This window comes from Trichosurus vulpecula, chromosome 6, assembly GCF_011100635.1.
Source record: "Trichosurus vulpecula isolate mTriVul1 chromosome 6, mTriVul1.pri, whole genome shotgun sequence".
NCBI classification, from domain to species: domain Eukaryota; kingdom Metazoa; phylum Chordata; class Mammalia; order Diprotodontia; family Phalangeridae; genus Trichosurus; species Trichosurus vulpecula.
The window spans coordinates 216,259,075-216,280,290 of record NC_050578.1 but is presented as its reverse complement, the minus strand read 5'-3'; the positions used below and the strand labels follow the sequence as shown (position 1 = coordinate 216,280,290).

Sequence of the window (21,216 nt, the reverse complement as noted above, 5' to 3'; positions counted from 1 at the left end):
GAAGAGTTAAGGGGGCAGGGGTGGGGGTAGGGGGTGGGGGTGGGGGGGATGGGGCAGAATTCCTGCCCTCTCAGGTTTTTCCTAATTCTCAGATTCTGGGGCTAGGAAGGTTGATCCTGTACCTAGCACATAGACCCTGAATGAATACTTGTTGGATTGGGGTGTGGACAGAGCCTAAGAAAATAAAACTGTTTCCTGCCCTACTCAGCTCTCTCTCTCTGTTGGAGACTTCAGAGCATCATTAGAAATGAAAGTGGGTGCCTGGTACCCCTCTTCTCTTAGAGACATTGGATCTGGTTGTGCCCACATCATCCTCCCTGCCACATCCAGGCTGGTAAGTCTGGACCTGTGAAGCACCAACCTTGGGCCTTAGGTCTCACTGAGTGGAACCTGTTCCCAGGGATCGTCCTTAGGGTCATCCCGAGGGTGGTTGTCCAGGGCTCTCTTTCTCTGCTAAGCTCTTCTGATCTATGGGCCCTCATCTACTCCAACCCCAAAGGCTGCCTGGCTCCCTGGGCTTCCCAAGGGAACCTGCTGTGGTGAAAAGAGTGTGGAATCTGGAGTTGAATGCATTGTGGGCACCTTGACCTTGGCAGTGGTGAGGGAGCTCTGGACCCTGCACGGGAGGCATCTCTTAGATTCTTATTGGATTGAAGATTGTGATGTTTCACAAGATGGCTCACCCGCTGAGCCTCTGTCAAAATGAGAGGAATAAGACGTATGCTGTCCAGAGTGCTTTGTAAGTTAGTCATTTGTGCCAGCAACTGTGCTGGGTGCTGGGCGTGCAGACACAATGGAATGTAAGCCTCAGTGCCAGAGCGGATATTCTGCTTGTCACTGTTGTCATTATCATGGGCTGCTGCCTGATCCTTTTTTTCCCTTCTCTCCTGTTGCTGGGTCCTCCTGGCAAACTAGGCATCTCCTATGATTTATTTCTTAGAGAACACGCTTGGGAATAATATATGGGAATAAGTCATTAGATATAAATCATAGATAAATTCCCCACCCCAGACTGAGCAGCTCCTAAGTCTGGCAAAGGGGTTCTTCCCAGCCTTGGAGTGCTCCAGAAGTCACCTACTCTCCTCCCTACCTCAGACAAGAGAATGAGCAACTCAACTCATCTCCCAAAAGGCTGCAAGCTTTGGCCAGATTTGGTCTGATGGACTGAGCTCTTTGATCCATTCAGAAATATTGGGCATCCTCCTAGCCAATCAGGGAGCCTTGCCTTCCCTGTTCATAGGGAGCTCTCCCTCTCTGGGAAGCCCTGTCTATTTCTATTGAGCTAGCCATTGGATCCCTTTACAGGAGCCCTTTATGGGCCTGGGATGGGAGCTGGAGTTCCTGTAGGCCTCTTGAGTTCCTGGCCTTTTCCCTGACCCATGTCTGCTGTTGGCCAAGGTTCCAGTAGCTCTGGGTGGGGTGCACATTGAATCCAGCTGGCTCTGGGCCCCTGGGGTGATCCCGGGAAGATGTCAGGGAGCCAGGTCAGGAGAAGGGATGTGGGAGTACAAGCAGGGGAGGGAGAATCTATGAAGCAAGCCTGTCTCTGTTGATTCTAGTTTATGTCCTTGTTTGTGCAATGGTAGTGTGGTGATATTCATGGGAGATACTGAAGGAAGTGGAGATCCATAAGCCCACCTGGCAGGCCCTTAGGACCTGAGGAGGAGGGCACCGAACCCAAATTTGACATGTATGTTTTGACAGGAAGACTAATCTTACTTGGGCTAAAGAGCGACCCTTCTGGGACCTCTAGAAAAGGCTGTTCAGTGTGGAACCTTTTCCTAGTACATGATTCCTGAATGTAATTTTCTTTTTCCTTGTAAATAAACCCTAGAAAATACCTTTTGTGGCCTGGAGTATATGGTGATAAGGGAGGGGGAATGGAAAATTGTCTGGGACCTTGCCTGGGCTCCAGGAGGACAGCAGTGTTTTTGACTAAACCATGTAGGAAGGGTCTCTGAGGCAGGCAAGCTGAAGGACCAAGAGGGGCAGGATGCTTGGGGCCTAGAGGAGAGCTCAGCCAATAGGGAAATCAAGGAAGGGGCAGAAGATGAACGCCTTGGAGCTGAAGGCAAAGATACCCTTGATTCAAAAAAGACTTGGTGGCCTGGGAGGCTGGCTGTGGAGCCTGAGACCCTGGCCTGGGCTCTTTCCTCCTTTTCTTTAGCCATTGACTTTCCTTCTTTCTGCCCCATCTCCTCCAAGAGTTCACATGGTTCCTGGCCCTTGGCAGTTTGGGCCCCTTCCCTCCTCTCCCTGTTTCTCTCTGTGTCTCCAAGTCTCTGACTTTCCCTGGGTCTCTCCCAGCACAGATGGCAGACCTACTCTGGCTCTCACCTTCCCTAGCAGCTCCCAAACTGTAGGATTTGTTTCCCCAAACTGTTGGCTTTGCATAATGGGCCGTATGCTCCAAACTGTGCAGAGCACCCCTCCCAGAGTCACAGAGACAGCGGAGAATATGGCCTCCATTTTTCTTGCATGCCTTCGGTGTGATTGAGGCCACGTGTAGGAATCTGGGGCCCAAACTGCCAAGGGCCAGGAACCATGTGAACCCCCACCTGGCCTGATCTCCAGCACTGCTAACTGCCCGTGGAGTAGGGCCTACTGGATAAGAGTGGCTAGCCATGCCAGGAGAGATGGAGGCATACCAGAGCAGATGAGTGCAATCCCTGTAGGAGTAAACACTCCTGTATTTAGTGCCTTCCCTCTTCCCCTCTTTGGTCACTGTGGGTAGTGCCAAGGATCTTCCTCCATGTTTCCCTTCTTTTCCTGACTCAGCTTGGGTAGAGAACTAAACTAATTTAAACCTGCACTAAGAGTTTTGGGATACCCTGTACTTCTGCCCCTCGGGGAAGATCCGAGTTCAAATCCTGCCTCAGACACTTAACAGCTGTGTGACCCTGGGTGAATCATCTCGTTCAATTTTCTTGCTTCTAAAATGAGTATCTGCTCTCTCTCTCTCTCTTTTGTTTTGTTTTTGTTTCTTCTTTCTCGTGGTTCATTCCATTGGTTATAATTTTTCTTTACAACATGATTAATGTGAATATATGTTTAACATGAATGTATATGTAGAGCCTGTATCAGATTGTACACTGTCTTGGGGAGGGGTTGTTATGAGAATCCAACGAGATAATCTATGTAAAGTGCTTCGTAAGCCTGAAAGTCCTTTATAAAATACACTAAGTTCAATTCAAAAATAAAGTTCCATATACCAGTGGTGTGCTGTAAAATATTTAACAACCAACCATTTCTTTGCCTTTCACCTTACTGTTGGGAGTCTGGAACCATATCTTGTCACCCCACTTGCACAGGTAATTGGTTATGGAGTAAGGAAAAAAGAGAAGGGGCTAAGAGCAGATAAAAGCCTGGTCCTTGAGGTCTTTGCCCAAACATCCCATCCTTGAAGGGGCCAAGGACTCTGCTCGGGTCCTGCAGACCTCTCCCAGGATTACAAATGGCCTTCATTTTCCTGAGGCTCCATCTGCTGCCCTGGCCTTCCTGCCTGGCTGAGCACTTTGTAGAAGCATACTTCGCACAGGGGGAGGGAACCTAGTCTGAGCCAGGAGAAAAACATGGCAGCAAAGAAAAATCTGGAGATTCAAGCAGATCTCAAACTACCTGTAAGTTGGCAGTGATGCGTAGATATTAAAAAAGAAATACCCAGTAAACAAAATACTCAAGAAGCCTGAGGGAAATGAGGCCTTCCATCCCCAACTCAAAGCTCCTGGCTTTATTAGAGCTGTGGGGAAGGGTCAGAAAATGGCTAACAAAAGAAACAGGGACCAAGCTGAGGTGTTTCTCTCTGGGGGACTGATCTATGGAAAGCATGAACTGGAGGCAGAAGGGGCATCAGTATCTCCATTTATTGTTTCATTTCTCCCAAACCCCCTCCCGGACCAAATGACCAAAGCCAGACTCTGGGCTGCCAGCCAGGGAAAGGAGGGCAGGACAGGCCCTTTGGAGATGAGGGGAGCTGGTGGGCTGGGGAGAAGGAAGGGCCACCAGAAGAGACAATAGGAGACAGAGACAATGAGAGCAGCCCTGGGGAGGCAGGGAAGGGGAGGAAGGCAGGCCACCAGGCTGGAGGCTTAGAGCCTGCTACAAGGGGATGTACTCTGGGAACCTCAAGGATGGGGCATGGGGGGAGGTAGGAAGAGGACATAGGTTCAGAATTGGATGGTCACTCCACAGCTCCTAGGAGGTTATTCCACGGGCCTAAAGGGACAGATCTCCTAGAGTAGCTGATGGCCTTACCCAGAACTCAGGAGGAAGAATCTGGAACCTTGGCTTTTTCCCTGATGGGAGAAGCCAGGAAGCCAGCATTGTGCATGAAGTGGGGTTGGTCTTGAGAAGCAAGCCAGAAAGAGAGTGCTTGCTGGGTGACAGGCAGGGGAAAGGGAGTCAGGCAGATTTGTCCTACAATAATGCTCCTATTCTTGCCTCCCCCTGTGGGGGAGCTGGGGTCTTCATCCAACTCCCTCCCTGACCCTACCTTCCCCTGACCTGTCCTTTCTACCCCAGTACCTACCCCAATCTCCTGCGGCTCTTGGCCCAGTCTCTTCCCCAAGTCTTTGCCTCCCAACCAGAACCAGGCAGGCAGAGCCAGCCTGGGGTTTTTCTGCCCATGACCCTGTCCCCAGGAGAAGCTGTCCAGGCCAGACATGGAGGCATCGGGTGAGGGCAGGATGGTGAATCCTCCCAGGGAGTGGGAGGCTGTGCTCCATAGACACCAGATCGTCTTCCCTGAGCATTCTAGAGGGTAGGACCTTTCACCTGAACCCCTGGCCCTCACCCCAACCAATCCCCAGGACCCCCTCCCACCCCAAGCTTATAATGGGAAAAGGATGGGGGAATCAGTCCCCCCTAGAACCACACACACACATACCTATGTACATGCGCACCCATACACACACCCACATACATACATAACATACACCCAAGTTAAAATGGTGCTGTGAAGAGAGAAGCCTCCTGTGGCCAGTCCTGAGAGTGGAGGGGAGAAGAGATAAGGGCTGTGGAGGGATAGGGCCTAGGGTCCCAAAGCACAGAAGGTGGCATCTCTCCCATTGCCAGCAGGAAGTCCTCTTCCAGGTCATCCCAGTCCACTGGCCTGCCTGTCCCCAGGGTCTGTATCCAATGGCTGGATGGTTCTCTTTGTGCAGGCCTCACATGGGGGGGATGAGGAGTCCCGACATGGCTAGGGAGAGGGAGAGAAGAGTCCAAGAAAGCAGGGGGTCCTCCTGTAGCTCCGCTATTCCCCCCTCCCCCTCCTCACCTCCCCGAGCATCTTGTCCAATTTGTGTTCTTGGCTCAGTCCCAGCTGGGAGAGAGGGGAGGGGATGGGCAGGACAATAGGCTGGCTGAATGGCCAGGACATTGGGGGGACAGCACAAGAGAACCTGAGCCCCTGCCCCCACCCTGGCCAGTCCTCAACCTTATGGGGGGCACCTCACAACCAACAATCCCTGGAAGACAGTGCCAGGCTCCAAGGGCAGAGGAGAGAACAGACAAGGACAGCAACAGAGACGGAGACAGAGTGGGACCCTCCAGGCTGGGCTGCAGGACACATACTGTGCTTAGGAGTAGGCCAGTCCCTGTAGGGTCCCAGGGGGGGAATGGAACTTGTCCGAGTCCTCAAAAGCTGGGTCTGTGTCCAGAAGGAGGAGGAGGGGGCAAGCAGAGGACAGAGGAGTGAGGCACCGATGGGCAGGGAGAAAAGCAGGGAGTCACAGCAGGGATCCAGGAGGGAGGGCAAGGGAAAGGCAGGAAGGAGAGATGGAGAAGGGCAAGATGAGTGGCTAGAGGGAGCAGCAGCTAAAAGCCATCCCTCCCACTCCCTCCATGATTTCCGTCCCTCCCTCCCCCAAAGTTCACCGTCATGCCTTCACTGGGAATGAAACCAGTCCGGACCAAGGTAGGACCAGTGCATTGCCCCAGGGGCACAGCCGCTAGCCAGACCCACTCCCATGAGCCCTGGAGGGGTTTTTCCCATAGGCCACCTGGCCTCACCACCAAGGCCCCTGGGTTCAAGATCGGATCCGTTGCAAGGTTTTCTCTGGATCCTCCCCACCCCTGGCATGGAGAGGCCTGGCTCCCTCAGGCTATGGGCATCAAGGAACCTGCAGCTTTCCCAGGCTGAGAACTAGCCACATTGGGCTTGAAGGGGTCTGGTGAAGGTGGTCTTACATCAGGAGGGGGAAGCAACAGAGCAGACCAAGGGCCATAATAGAACCACCCTGCCCCAGGAAACAAGGGCTAGGAGCCTAGCATCCAGAACTCTCAAACCCACAAGTGCTGCACCCTCTCCTGATCATCGTTACACAAGGAAAATTACTCCTTGTGTTTAACAAAACCTCTTTTCATTTACCCTGAGATACAGTGAACGGTCAGAAATACTGGGACCTAGCCTGTTCTCCTCCCAGGATCCCTCAGGTCTTGTTCTCTGAAATATTTAACATTTCTGTTCATTTCTTCTAACCTCTGCGTCTCTTCATGTCCTACATGTGAAGATAAGTCAGACACAAGGTCTTAAAAAAACTGGTTGAGGCCAAGAAAGACTTCCTAACTTTAGAAAAAATTTTCCTTCTGTTCCTGTTGCTGTGGGCCATCTCTGACCCGCCCCCCCCCCCCCCCCCCAGCCCAGCTCAACCTCAGGCCTCTCTGCCTGTGTCCACTTTTAACTCTGGAACCTTCATCCCAATTCTGACCCAGCTTCTCTCTGACATTGTCAGGGCACTGGGAAACTTCTTCATGGTCTGTGGTAGGGCCTTTCACAAACATTCCTAAGTGTTTGTTAAATTGAATTGTTTCTACCCCTGCCTCCTCAGCTCAGTGTCATCTGTGGATCCAGTGGACAGATTCTTTGATCCTTCGCCTGGGTCCCATCGCCATGAGCATACACCAAGGCTCTGGCTCCAGGACCAAGCCCTGAGGGGACCTTCTGTGCCCAGTCCCAGGCTGACACCAGACACCAAGGGCTCCCCTTCTAATCAGCTGCGAGCCCCACTCCCCCACTGCTACGCAACTGCCAGATGTCTCAAGATTGTTTGTGGAATCCAGATGCTGAATCACATCTGTTTTCCCCCCTCGTCTTCACAGTCCATCACTTTATATTAGTAATCACCCACATTTCTATAATGCTTTAAGGTTTACAAAGCGCTTTCCCCACAACAACCCTGTGAGGTAGGTCTTATTCCCCCATGGTTAGTCCAACTGAGAATGAATGAAATGAGAAAACTGGAACCCAGCCACAGCATCAGAGCTGAGATATAAACCCAAGGCTTTTGGCTCTAAGTCCCTTTCCACTGCCCCACCCCTGCTACTTCTTAGAGAGGAGATGGGAGCTGACCCATCACCCAGGGCTTCTGTGAGGCTCAAACTGAACTAACATCTGGGAAAGCGCTTTGAAAAGCGTAAAGGACTCTCCATGTGACAAAGATGGTGGGAGCTGACATCGTTCTCTCACACCCACCGGGGAGGGGACCCCATTCTTCAGCAGGTGTTTGCCTAATCCTGATATTAGATTTTGTTCTGTTGATGGCCCGGTTCACCCAAGATGGCCACTCAAAGGTTGCCACAGCTAGGGTTCCCCTCTCCAGGTTCTCCCTCTACGGAGGCCAGGCTCAATAGGAGTTATGATTCAAGGTCTTCTCTAGTTAGGACTTAGGGCTCTGTTTTCTGGGCTGTGCTTAATCCTGGCCATAGACAGCCTGAGCAGAGCACTTCCTTTCCCCAAGGACCTAGGAACTGGCCTTCAGGATGGCTACCCAGGACTGAAATGCCTGTCAACTCTGAGAAGCTGCAAGATTAGTGGGTCAACATTCATTCATTCATTCAACTATCATTTATAGCCACGTTTACTTCTCCCTTCTACCCTACCTACTGGTGGTGCAAGACAACATGCTACCTAGAGAGAAGGTGGGGTGAGGTAGGATCCTGGTCCCAGTCGACTTTCCCAGTAGAAGCCAGCTGGTGCCCACATTTTCATACCACCAATCAGAGGGTTGAGAGAACAGTGAACCCACCCTAGTGAGCTGGTCACTGCCAAGGGCCAACGCCTTCAGTTGAGAACTGCCAGTGAACACCCTTAGCTAGCTCAGCCCTTTCTCCACCATGGATATCTCTTTTGGTGGAAGGGAGCTGACTCACCTTGCAGGGCACTGCCATTAGTGCTGGTGCAGGCAGGGGGCGGGGAACCAGGCGGGCGCACCACAGGGGCGAAGGCGCTCTTCTGCTTGACGGCAGAGATCATGTTGACCGGCGAGAAGGAGAAGACGCTGGTGGTGGGGGCAGCAGCCGGGAGGGAGATGGATGAAGCTGCAGCAAGGGGAGGGCTGGAGGGCATGACTCCGGGGTGGGGGTGGGGAGCAGGAGTGGCGCAGGAGACACAACAGGGAAACAGCACTATAGAGAGCGTCCAGGGTGGGAGCTTGCTGGGCACCTGCTGCTGCGGCCACCCTCCTTCTCTGAGGTACCCCTGGGGTAGGGAGCGGAGAGGAAAGGGCTGCGCCACTCTGGCTTCTACCAGAGTCAAGAAAACGAAACTTTCTAGAGTTTGGCAGAATCCGGAAGAGTCCTGATTCCCTAGGCCTGATCTGATGAGTCTCCTTAGGCTCAGTTGATAAGCTCAGCAGCCACAGACTTCTCTAACAACTTTGGGGCACATGGTGGGATTAGTGATTCAGCTTTCATTTCTTGACAACAGCAGCTTAGGTGTGGAAAAGGCTGCAAGAACCTCACCCTGCTGAGGGACTGGGATCATAGCTAGGTCTGAGTCCAAGACTGGTCCAGACTGGTGAGGTCCAGAGCAGCCTAAGCCTTCCCAGGAAGGGGGGCTAAGCACGAACAGGATGCTTTCCTAGAGCTGGAGCTGAAACAAGGTTGGGCTCATGGTGAGGGTTGGAATCAGGATCAGGGATCTGGCCCAGGTGAACCATTGGCTTTAAAAAAGAGAGAAGCTAGGGGGAAGGAATGATGGGAAGGTGGCACTAGACAGGGTCGTTGTTGGGTTTAGGCGCTAATAGGATTCTGAGCAGCTCATAACATCAGAGTTAGGAATGGCAGAGTCAACAGACGGGGAAGAATCACGAAAGCTCAGTGTTGACAGAGCCCTCAGAAGTGACCTCTGCCAGCCCCTACATAAGCATACACTTCCCAGGCAGGTCACTCTCACAACAACAATACTTTCTAGGCCATTTCCCCTTCTATGCCACAGAAACCTTCCCCTCTAGATGACCTCCTCCCACCTCCATCGTTCCTAGTTCTGCCCCTCTAGAGCTAAACAGAACAAGTCCAGGCCCTTTCCCCTGGGAGAGCCCTTCGGATATTTAAAGGCAGCGCTCCAATTTCCCTCCAAAGCCTTTTCTTTAGGCTAAATGCTGCTGGTTCCTTCCCTTGATCTTCAGACATGGCTCTGAGCTCCCTCACCATCTCGGGTGCTTCTCTGCACACACTCTGCTTTATCGATGTCCTTCTCCAAAGGCGACACACCCAGAACTGGGCACAGTGTCCCAGGAGCCCCTGGTCTGCCTCGTGCAGATTTCAGTGGCCTTTCTCATCCTGGATTCTCTTTCTCTCTAAATAATCATCTCTGCCTCATTGGCTGCAGCATCCCAGCTGACACACTCACTTCCCCGGGGCTTTTTCACTTGAACTGTTGTTTAGCCCTGCTTTCTCCTTCAGCCGAGTGTGTGCTAGACGTCTCCACCTGGTAGGTCTGCCTGCAACTGCAGCCCAACCTGTGCAAACACAACTCATCACACACACACACACACACACACCTCCCCACAACTCCAACTCAACCTGTGCAAACACAACTCATCACACACACACACACACACCTCCCCGCAACTCCAACTCAATCTGTGTAAACAGAACTCATAACACACACACACACACACACACATCCCTCCCTGCAACTCCAACCCAACCTGTGCAAACACAACTTATCACACACACACACACACACACACCTCCCTGCAACTCCAACTCAACCTGTGCAAACACAATTCATCACAAACACACATACACACACACACCTCCCCACAACTCCAACTCAACCTGTTCAAACCCAACTCATCACACACACGTACACACACACACCCCTCCCATCCTCCAAACTTCTGTTTTTACTTCCTTCTCAGTCACCCAGGTTTGTAACCTTGGAATCATACTTGACTCATTCCTCACTCTCTGCTTACATGGCCACCTATCCAATCTAATCTGGGACTATTGGAAAAATCGAATAGGTCTCCCTGCTTCCAGTCTCCTCTCCAATCTACCCTCCACACAACTGTCAAAATAATCTTCCGGAGGCACAGATCTGACCATATCCTGATTGGCAAGGACCTCTCTATCCAAGTGGCTCCAGCTGTCACCCTATATTATAGCCAGCTTCATCACCACCATCACCACCACCTCTTTCCAGTTCTGGAATCATAATTAAAACCAGTGGTGCTACTAGAAAGGGCATGCCATTTTCTACCATTATGGTCCACTCACTATCCTCCAAACCAAAATGCAGCTCCCTGGCTACCACTTCTGTATAACAGTTGTTCCCCCCTCCTTAGAACATAAGCTCTCTGAGAGGATGGCTGTCTCCACTTTTGCATTTTTATCCCCACTGTTTACTTAATAAATGCTGTCTCCTTCACTCCTGCCCATCGTCTGCTAAAAAAAAAACAAACCAAAAAAAAAACCAAACTTCAATAACTCCCTCTTGCCACTATGAAAAAACACAACCCCCCTCATTATTTACATTGCTGTACAATTAAGTTCCAATATATCCTTCCAATCTTATCATTGTGTTCCTCTTTGTGTATTCAATGTTCTAGCCAAACTGGAACACTAGTTGTTTCCCAAAATGTTTGCTATCCCATCTTCTGCCTCTGTGTGTTCACACGGACCATCTCCTATCACTGAAAGATATTCCTTCCTCCCTTCTGTCTTCTTCAAGAAAAGACACCACCTTTTCTTTGAAGTTTTTCCTGTCTCCAGTTGTTGGTGATCTCTGAGGTCTCAAATTATCATCTTCTTTCTTATCTAAGTACATGGTATATTCCAGAGGAGGGGAACCTGTAGCATTAAGGCCACATATGGACTCGTGGTATATTCCCTCCTTTTCCCCTAGAAGGATATATATCTACATCTATATATATTATATATATATATACATATGTATATGTATATATATATATATACACACATACATACATATATAGTCCTCTAGGGCAGGGACTGTTTCACAGCACTGCCCCTTGTATATAATAGGCACTTAATAAATGACTGGTGAATTGAATGCTACATTTGGACAGATGATTTTGTGAACCCGAAGTGCAAGATTTTACATTTATCCCAATTAAACTTCATTTTCTTGCATTCAGTCCATTACCCAACCTTTTCTGGACCCTAATTAAGTTACTCAATGGGGTAACTCTCCCTTTCGGCTTCAAGCTATCTGAAAACTTGAAAGAACAGGTTACCCACACCTTCCTCTAAGTCCCTGATGCAAATTTAAAACAGAAAACAAGAGGCCTTTGGCACACTGCTAGTGACTTCCCTCCTGGCTGGCAGCACTGCATTTATCCAAACTCTGCATTTAGCCAGTTAGGAATCTGTACAATTTTACATTTTCCTAACCCAGTCCACAAGGCTACCTTGAGAAACTGTCAAATACTGAAATCCAGGTAAATTGTTATCTACAACATCCTCCAAATACACTGGTCTAGTCAAAAAAGATAATGACTTTAGTTGGCCAGGATTTCTCCTTAACAAGTCCATGCTGATTTGTCATATCAGAGCTACCCTTTTCATGAATAATTCATGAATTATTCAACGAAGATAATATGACATCCTAATACAGATTTTACTAAGAATCAACTGCTGGGTCATGGTTTATGGGACTCAGCTTTTCCCCTTTTAAAAAAAATCAGGCTATTTTTGCCCTTCTCCAGTTATCTGGCAATTAAGTTTGTGATCTTTCAAATATTGCTGAACTGACAGTATCTCAGGCAGCTGGGTGGTACAGTGGATAGAGCACTGGAGTCAGGAAGACTCATCTTCCTGAGTTCAAATCTGGCCTCAGCTGTGTGACCCTGGGCAACTCACTTAATCCTGTTTGCCTCAGTTTCCTCATCTGTAAAATGAGCTGGAGAAGGAAATGGCAAACCACTCTAGTATCTCTGCCAAGAAAACCCCAAATAGGGTCAAAAAGTCAAACACAACTGAAAAACAACAACAAAAGAAAAACTATGGCAGAAAAATATTAATAATACAGATTCAATTCAAAATTGGCAGTGGCACCTTTCCCTCCAAGAGAGCTGGTTGTTAAACATTTACCAGCATGCCGCTGTACTGTACACCACATGTGTTTGTCTCGATCATCAAAGAGATCACGTAAAGTGCCTTACGGACCTGAAGCCATTATATATGTCAGCTATTATTATAATTCATCCTGGTGAATTGAACTGGTTGAGGGTAGAGAGGTACAGTCTTGAGATTTCCTTGATTATCTGGATTCCATTTCTCTTTGAACTTTTTTCCTGTCCTTTATCTTCTGAAAATCATTCTCCTTGGCAGGGAATGCAGAAGTAGAACAGGAACGGAGTAATTCTGTCTTCTCTTTTCTATCCTCCGTCTTCATCCCATTCACCAGGGCTATGTCTTCACTGTTCATCCATAGTCGCTTTAAGACGTCCTCCGTAGCATTTGTGCTCCTCAAATCTCCACTTATTGCAGCCTTTAGATCTCCTTGGAGCTCTCCTCACAAGACCATGACTCTCTTTTGCCTTCACCCTTGACTCAATTGCATTTTATCAGAAGGTCACAGGTGGAAGAGACCATAAAATTCAGCTCCTTCTTTCTAAAGATGGGGAAGCTGAGGCATAGAAAGGTTGAGTGATTTGACTGAGGTCAGATTGTGTTGGAAGTGGGCTTTGAACACAGGTCTTCCTGATTCCAAGCCTAGTGCTCTGTTCACTTCAGGACCTTTTAAAATCTGAATTCATTGGATTACTACCCTGTGCAGTCACAAAGATGTATTTAGACAGTTCCCTCACACTTTTTTTCCTTATTGGAATCATTCGAGTTTGTATAGGCAGGATTTTGTTCATAAGGTCCTCTTATTCCTCTTAAGCCAATTTCCTTTTCAGAATCCTAGGGCTTGAGATGCTTCCTATCCCTCCCTATGAACACTATAATATAATCCCTTCTAAAGCCTGTGATTATATTGGCCTAAGAACAACGTTCTCCTCCTTAGGTATCACAAACACAATGTGGTCACTCTCTCCAAAGGCTACAGTGGTTTCCACTTCACCAACAAGTCCGTCCTCCTTGGTCATAATTGGCTCCAAAATAAATGTTTGCTCCCCTTCCCCCATCGTACCTTAGAATCAGATGAGGGTGAAATCACCATCAGTATTCGGTGAAATTCAAGTTAGGGTTGGAGTGATCAGTGGTTAAGATGGGAGGTGGGGTTAAATTCTCTTTTATCCATAAGAGTTCTCTGTCATCACCAGTAATTCAGCAGGCCCAAACCATCATCCTCTTTCCTTTGCAGAATGGCTCCTCGGACTGTCTCATTTCTGGCACCAGCCCTGCCATCTTTCATAGGTCCAGAGCTCTCAATGTACTTTTGGACTCTTCCTGCTTCGTCATCTTTTCTATCCTGTAAGTCACCAAGTCCTACTGATTCTTCCTCCAAGGTTTCACATCTCCATCCCTTCCATTCCCTTTGTTGCCAACCTTTTCTGGGCCCCATTACTTCATGCCTGGACCACTGAAAATCAATAGCTTCTTAATTGGTCTCGCTGCCTCCTTCTTATTCCAGGTCTAGTCAGTCTTCTACAGACATGCCAGGATAATCCTTCTCAAATATCACTTTTATTGGGTTGGATGAAACCACTGAAAATGATCACAAGGAGGGAGGAGAGCGTGTGCAAGGCTATCTGCCTGAGATGGCCCAAGTTGGGACCCGTGTTCAAGCCCGTTAACCACTGACCAACTAGCCAGGCACCTATAAATTTGATTGTCTTGTTTTCACCATTCAGGGTGAAACATAGTAGGGGCTTAATCCATCTGATTACATTGAGTGGTTAGCAATGGGGTTATGCCAGATTACAGTCAAGCAGAGGTTTGAATCAGCTTGGTTGGTGCCGAGTAACTAAGGCTGAGGGAGGTGGCGCAGAGTGAAGAAGAAGAGCTTGGGGGGCAGAGTGAGTTTTTTTTTTACCCTTGGACTTGGTGGGACCTGAGGGATTGGGGTCTTTCTCCCAACTTTTCCCCTTCTTCAGAACCATCTTCTGCAGTTCCTGGTCATGAGGGATAGGGGTAGTGTTGCTCAGATCTCCCTGTGGCTGTTCTTTTCCCAACCAGATTCAATGGAAAATGCTCTAAGGCCTATGTCCAAGGCTGATCTCCCATCGGATTCTCTCCATCGTCCACCTTCTCCCACTCTCCCTGGGCTCTATTCATTGTGCTTCCATTCCATCCATCCCTATCCCCTTCCTTCCCTTTCTGCGTCTCACCTGCCCAGTAGAAAACACTCCTCACCCAGCCCCAGCCTGTTGGCAATCAGTCATATGCAAAGCAGGGTAGAAAACTGGGGTCAAAGGTTAGAGGTTAGGGCTCAGTGTTGGTAGAAGAGACTAAGAGTCAGGGCTAGAGAGAACAGACCACATCAGAGTTACAGAATCCGGGCCAGAGGAGGGGCCCACGATACCCATCTCACATCTGAGCAGAATCAGCTAGAGATGGTTTGGAAGATTCTGACATTGATAAAGCCTGATCTGAAATCAAGGGGCATTGGTTAGGGTTAGTGGAGAAGGGAAATAGAAGGGGGAAGGAGTCAGAGCTTTGGACAGTTTTTATAGAATCATAGGATCTCCCCCAGAAGTCACCCAGTTCAGCCTGTATCTGAATAGGTAACCCTTCTAGAACATCCTAGGAAGTGCTTATCCAGCCTCCACTTGAACACCTGGTATGACGGGGAACTCACTATCAAAGCAGCTCATTCCATTCACAACAGCTGATTGTTATAGGAAATTTCTCCTTATTATGGAGCTAAATCTGCCTTCCCAAAGATATAAACTCTACAGATACATATGATTAACTGGTAGAATGTAAGCTCTTTGAGGGCAGGGACTGTCATTTTTTTTTTCTTTCTAACACCAGTGACTAGGATAGTGCTTAGCATTCAGCAAGTGTTTAATAAATGTTTTTATGCACCCAACCAAATTCAGCAGTTTTCACCTGCTAGCAAATTTACCCCAGCTGGCCACTTTTGGAGACAATACACACGCAAGGGTCCTCCAAACACTGAGACCCTGAAAGACCCAGCTAGGAAGCCAGGTCCAATGTCCATCATCGCATTTCTTTTTGGTTGACCTCCTGGGGATGTGTCATTTTCCATGGCAATTTTGGCAGCTGAGGTTAGAACCAAGAGGGAAGTCTGGAGTTGTAAGTCTTGAGTAAGGGCTGCAAGGGCCTATGGCTTCCCACACCCTCCAGGGCCTTTCTGGGGCCTACAGACACCTGCTAATTTTAGTTACTAGGGTCAGAGCCAGGTCTGGCAGGCAAAATTTGGGCCATGTCTTCAGCAAAAGAAAGAACACTGGTGACTATTCAGCAGCTCCAGCCAGAATGGTACAGAGTTCATTAACAGGCTGAGGCCCAAGAGGCCAGAGTCAAGCTCTACTTGGGACCAGCACAGCCACTGGGAGAAGCCAGTCAAGAGAGGGGGCCAAGGGCAAAGACAAGCTGGGGACCAAGATGGCAGCACCAGCCAGACAACAGAGAGATGAAAGGATGATGAGCCTAATGGCAAGTTGGGATGAGGGGGAAGGTAAGAGCTAAATATCAGTGAACGGGATGCCAGCCAGATGGGAAGTTTCATGGTTGCCTGCTTCCAGTGAAAACTGAGCAGAGCCATCTGGCTCCCCGTAATGCAAGAAGACCACCTTTCTTGTGATATTAGGAACTTGTTGAGGGTGAGTTTGAGACATCAGTCCCAGACACCTGGAGGGTTTAGGTCCAAGGGGATGTCTCCTGTACTAGCAGAGCTGGGTCCCAGCAGTGCTCCTCTGAGAGGAAGTCCTAAGTCACTTGGCAGTATGAGGGTGGGGCTCCCCTAGGGGTCTAGGCTGGGGGATTTCAGGATTCTAGCCAAGGTTGAGCTAAAAACAAAGATAAGAGGTAGTTACTCTATGCATGGGACAGGATCAACAGAGCTAAATCCATGGGAGTCCCCAGCAGGTCCAAGGAGAAGCCACTCAATCACCTGAAAGGAGCTCAAACTGGAGGAGGATGGATTTAGGCTAGATATCAGGAAGAACTTCCTGACAGTGAGGGGAGGAGCCATTTTTCAGGAGCTCTGTGAAGTGACAATAGGGCTGGACTGGCAGTCGGGAGGCCAGCGTTCAAATCCCAGCACCCACACTCACTAATTATAGGAACCTGAGGAAGTAAGTTCACTTCCAAGCCTTAGTTTCTCCTACTGTAAAACGGTAATAATGGAACCCCACGGGAAGGCGTGTTTTGAGGATAGTCCTTTGGAAACCTTAAAATGCTGGAGAAGTGCTGAGCCGTCACCCTTCTGGCAGTGACTTACTGAGCCCATGCGGTTTCCTGGCTATGTGTGTACCAGAGCAAACAGGGCTAAAGCCAGTTGCCGGATATGTGGGTGTTAGAAGGATGAGACCTGGGAATTCCCACAATGAAATTGTTTCTCCTCTTGTGGTTCTGAGCTCAGCCAGAAAGTGGAAATAAATGGAGAGGGAGTTTTTCATCTTTCCTGCCACTGTGAAAAGCCTGGGAACAGATCCACGGAGATGTGGGAAGGGGTTTACCAAGAATCAGCAAGTGGGAGGTGAAGCCAGAGGTCCTCAGAGGCAGAGGGGGCCTGAGGCTTTCTAGTAAGAAATGCAAATGTAAAACTGGAGGTAGGAGGATGCCAATGATGGCAAATAGGTCATGCGAAGATTTCCTACCATCCAAGCATCATCCACAAACAAGCATAACACGGCGTGTGCTGCATAGCACAGGGGTGGCTGAATCCCACAAGGATAGCAGAGAAAGGAGGAGAGAGAAAGAGGGATGGGAAGAGGGAGGGAGAAGGAGAGAATGAAAGAAGGAAGAGAGGGTGGGAGGGAAAGTCTGCTGATGGGGCGCATGGTGCTGTGCGCAGGATGACAGAGCCAGGAAACTCTAGGCCTTAAAGAAAAAGATCCGAAGGCAAGACAGGAGGAGGGCTAAGACATGAAAAAAGGGCCTGCAGACCTGGGGGAAGGGAAGGATCAGAAAAGGAAAAAGGAAGGGACAGCCAGAGGCAAACAGGATAGAAAGAAAGCGGAAAAGGACAAAGTCCAAGCAGTAGGGAGCAAAATGGGGCATGGGATTGACGTCCAAGGAGGGAATCTTTGGTGCCATGTTAGAAATGTGTAATATATGATCTCCTGTAGTCCTCTAGAGAGGGCAGAAGACAAAATCTTGGGGGTATGGGAGGCTGGAGAGGAAGAAGGGCTGAGAGGGTTTGAGAGGAGATGGGCAGTTACAGTGATGCCCTGTCTGAAGCATTGACTCTCTTGACCCTTGCCCTGGGGCTCAGAAATACCCAGAAGCCATCATCTTCTTGAACTGGTCTTGCTTAGGGCAGTGGTTTTCAGTGATGGGGCAGCTGAAGAGGGATATACTTCTGAATCCTGGACTACTCACCTCTGACAGGGGAAGTTGTCTTTCTCTGAGTTCGTAGGATTGAACACTGGGGGATTTGCATACATATACACATATATGTATGTAAGATAAGGGGAAATGGATATATTGTACACGCATACATGTACGTGTGTATATGCATGTGTGTATGTATATGTGCATGTATATGTGTGTATGTGTGTGCACATATTGTGTGTATGTATATGTATATGTCCTTGAGGTAGGCTGGAGCAATGGTTTAGGCACTGATGGGGTGACTGGGAAGAGCTGGGTGGGGGAACTCTAGGAAGGAAAGGTGGCCTGCACTACTCAGATGGGGTCTACTATCCCAACACCTAGCCTTCTATTGCCTCCAGGACTCTGTCATCCATCAAGCGCTGGCTTGATAGAGTATCCCACCCGACAAGGCACCGTAGCAGAGAGTCACAGCAAGCCAGGGGAAACCTTAGAGATCACTGAATTCAACCCCCTTGTTTCGCAGATGACTGGCAGCAGTGCATACTAAGACTTTTCCATGCCCGAGTCCTGCCCACCATAGAAACTCACTGGCATAGGGTGAATTTGCAGTGGAGCCGTTGAGGAAGCTGGGGGAGCTGGGTACCCCAAGGCCAGCCATGCCAGTGGCCCCATAGCCATTGATGGTGGATGTGATGCTGCTGTAGCTGCTCTGCTGGGGGGTGGAGCTAGGCACGTAGCCCCGAGGAGACACACTGCTGGTATTCCGAGAGTAACCTAGCCGGAAAGAACAGGTCAGGTGGGGTCCACTGGGGAACTTGGAAGAGACCCAGGGCACTGATGGGCAGAGGGAGATACCAAGCACAGTGGGAGAGGGTGGGTGTATAGGAGATGGGGGGATAAGAGAGGGACAGGACAAAGCGTGGTACAAGAGTGAGCAGGGGAGGAGACAGTATGGGGAAGGGCAGACCCACCTTGTTCGGCCCCCTGGGTGGAGTCTCCAATGTTGACTGCCAGCTGGCTCCCAAAGGAATTGATGCCCATCATGGCTGTGTGGGGATGGCCTGGGGCCAGGGAGCCAAGTTGGGAGGGGGTGCGTGGGACACTGTAGAGTGCTTCTGCAATGTCTGCTGCCCGCTTTATGATGAGATCCTAGGGAGGCAAGGGCAGGGCTGGCCCCCAACCCCTAGACCCCCACCAGCCCTTGGGAGGGATGACAAGAGGGAAGGAGAGGAAGGGGACACACAAGGAACCAGCAAGTTGGGAGAGGGATAAATAGGAGCATAAATGATAAATTGGGAGCTGCAGAGGACCTTAGGAGTCAGCTAGTCCCACCCTTTCACTTTACAAATAAGGAAACTAAGGCCCAGGGAAGCAAAGTCACCTGTCTGAGGTCACACAGGTAGCAAGTAGAAGAGCCGGGATTCAAGCCCAGCCCTTTTGCCACCATGTCAGAAAGCCTGGGGAAGGAAGGGAATAGGGCAAGTGGGGAACCAGGGAGTTGGAAGGTTCTTGGAAGGAGGCTAAAAGCCTTAGGTGGGGTTAATACCTGGTTACTATGCGGCATCCCATACAGAGCCTCCACCAGGTCAGCTGCCCTTTTCAATAGTACTTCCTAGGGATGGGATGGGGGAGGGAGAATCAGCCCAAAGGAGGTACAAGCCCATGGGCAAAGTGTCAAGAATCCCCATTTCCTCCATTCCTACCCCTCAGCCCCTCTTTCTGCTTTTATGTCGAACCAAATACAACCCCCATCCAGCCCCACTCTGTCCTCTGACCTCTTTACAGGCCCTGAGGCCCCTCTTATCCTGTACCTTAGGAAGCCGCTCAGGGTCTCCAGGATGTCGTGGTATCACCTTCTGCAGCCTCTGGAAGCCGTAGTCGATGGTTGGCTCATTGAGAGCTTGGGGGAGGTGGGGGGGAGAACAGTGTGGGGGAGGAGTATCCCTAAAGGGACAGGGAGAGATGTCCCCTCCCTCCTCCCAGTCTTCAAGTTCTTAGCCTCCTGAACCAAGCACTCTAGGGGCAGCTCGGTACACAGAGAATATATTCACAGAATGTGTGTATTCGTCTATGTACAGAGCATTCACACTCAGAAATCAGTGTCGTGCTCCCCATCTTCCAAGTGTCCCAGGACATCCCCACCAGGGAGAACTGAAGGGACCAGTCAAGTTTTTCCAAAAATGCCTCTTATCTAACCCTGAATCTGTCAGGCATCAGGAGAAGCTGAATAGAATGGGTCCCTGCCCACCCTGGATCCCTTCCCAGGAGAGCAGGGAGGGGAACCTGGTTCCCACTGCGAGAGAAAAGGGAGGGAACTGGGAAAAGAGCAGGGACAGTTCCTTTTGGAGAAGGGAAGGGGAGATAACTAAATTGTCATTTACACCATAACTAGGATGGGATTTTGGCACTAACTAAGGATTAAGAGTTCCTTCAAAGACAATTTTTGTATTGTAACTTTATACAGTATTTGTATTGTAACTTTGTACAATACTTGTAACGTAATTTGGGTTGCCTCTCTAACAGACTCATCCTAGATTGCTATATATTATGGCTATCTCTATTGGTGTCTTATCCCCATACTTGACTGTGGGCTCCTTGAGGGTAGGCATTGTGTCTTATATAAACTTTTTCCTCTTCTAGCACCCAGCAGAGTGCCCATGCATACAGCAGGTGTTTAATAAATATCTGTTGACTTGATTTCTTGAGAGGCAGATTTGGGAATAATTAGCCCAGAGATGAGCGCTCATAGAATGATCAGTTTAGAGTGGAAGGGGCCTTTGAGGCCAACAGTCCAACCTATCACACAGGTAGTAAGCAGCAGAGATGGTTTTGAGCCCATAGTCTTTAACTCCAAATTCAGTATTTTTTCCACTAAAATGAGAGGCTGACAGTGAGAGACTAGAGAGAAAAAGCAGGAAGGAACGAGAATGAAGAAAGTATGATGTCAGAAGTTGAGTGTGAGGATGCTACATAATGTTAAAGACAACTGAGAGAAATAGCAACAGGTCAGGACAGGGGCCATTGGGTTTGGCCAGGAGCCTGAGCTCTTCTTTTGAGGAAGTGAACGTGGAGGTTACCTTCCTTCTACTCTGTATGTCCCTCATATGTGCCTTCTTATTTCCATGGTGTCTTTCTCATTAGAATGTAAGCTTCTTGAGGGCAGGGATTGATTTGTATGTTTCTGCTTTTCTTTGAATCCCCAGCTGTTTAAGCTCAGTTCCTGACCGACAGGAAGCATTGAACAAAGGCTTATTCATTGATTGAACGGGGCGGGGCAGGGGGTGAAACTGAACGTTTAGGGTGACTGTTCTCAAGTTTAGGAAATGCAGCTGTGACAGGGACAAGCACTGGCCTAGGTACTAGATGGCGATTGGGATACCATGGTTTAATGCTGACTTTCTCAAACTAGGTAGATGAAACTCACTCTTGCTTCTAAACTGAATGGAGAGAACCGGAGAGGAGAGAGACTAAGGAATTCTGCAATACAAAGAACTTGGGATGAGCTCAAAGCATAGTAGACAGATGAACCTTTCGGAATGGGAGAGGCAACTCTTT

General features: G+C 49.2%; 1 protein-coding gene across 12 annotated transcripts in view; it reads right to left on the bottom strand.

The window, feature by feature from the left end:
- Nucleotides 1-5,165: 5,165 nt before the first annotated feature.
- Nucleotides 5,166-21,216, bottom strand: part of EBF4 (EBF family member 4) — a 101,631-nt gene continuing 85,580 nt past the window's right edge. For 5 of the 12 annotated variants that reach the window (XM_036763413.1, XM_036763414.1, XM_036763415.1 and 2 more), the window contains 6 exons: nt 19,473-19,561; nt 19,208-19,273; nt 18,633-18,810; nt 18,250-18,435; nt 8,149-8,346; nt 5,166-5,197 (listed from right to left, as the gene is read on the bottom strand). In XM_036763413.1, the coding sequence (XP_036619308.1) occupies nt 5,166-5,197; nt 8,149-8,346; nt 18,250-18,435; nt 18,633-18,810; nt 19,208-19,273; nt 19,473-19,561 (749 nt within the window). Of the gene's footprint in view, nt 5,198-5,576; nt 5,648-8,148; nt 8,347-18,249; nt 18,436-18,632; nt 18,811-19,207; nt 19,274-19,472; nt 19,562-21,216 lie in introns of those variants that run through there. The other 7 variants (XM_036763409.1, XM_036763410.1, XM_036763411.1 and 4 more) reach the window with 3 other exon arrangements.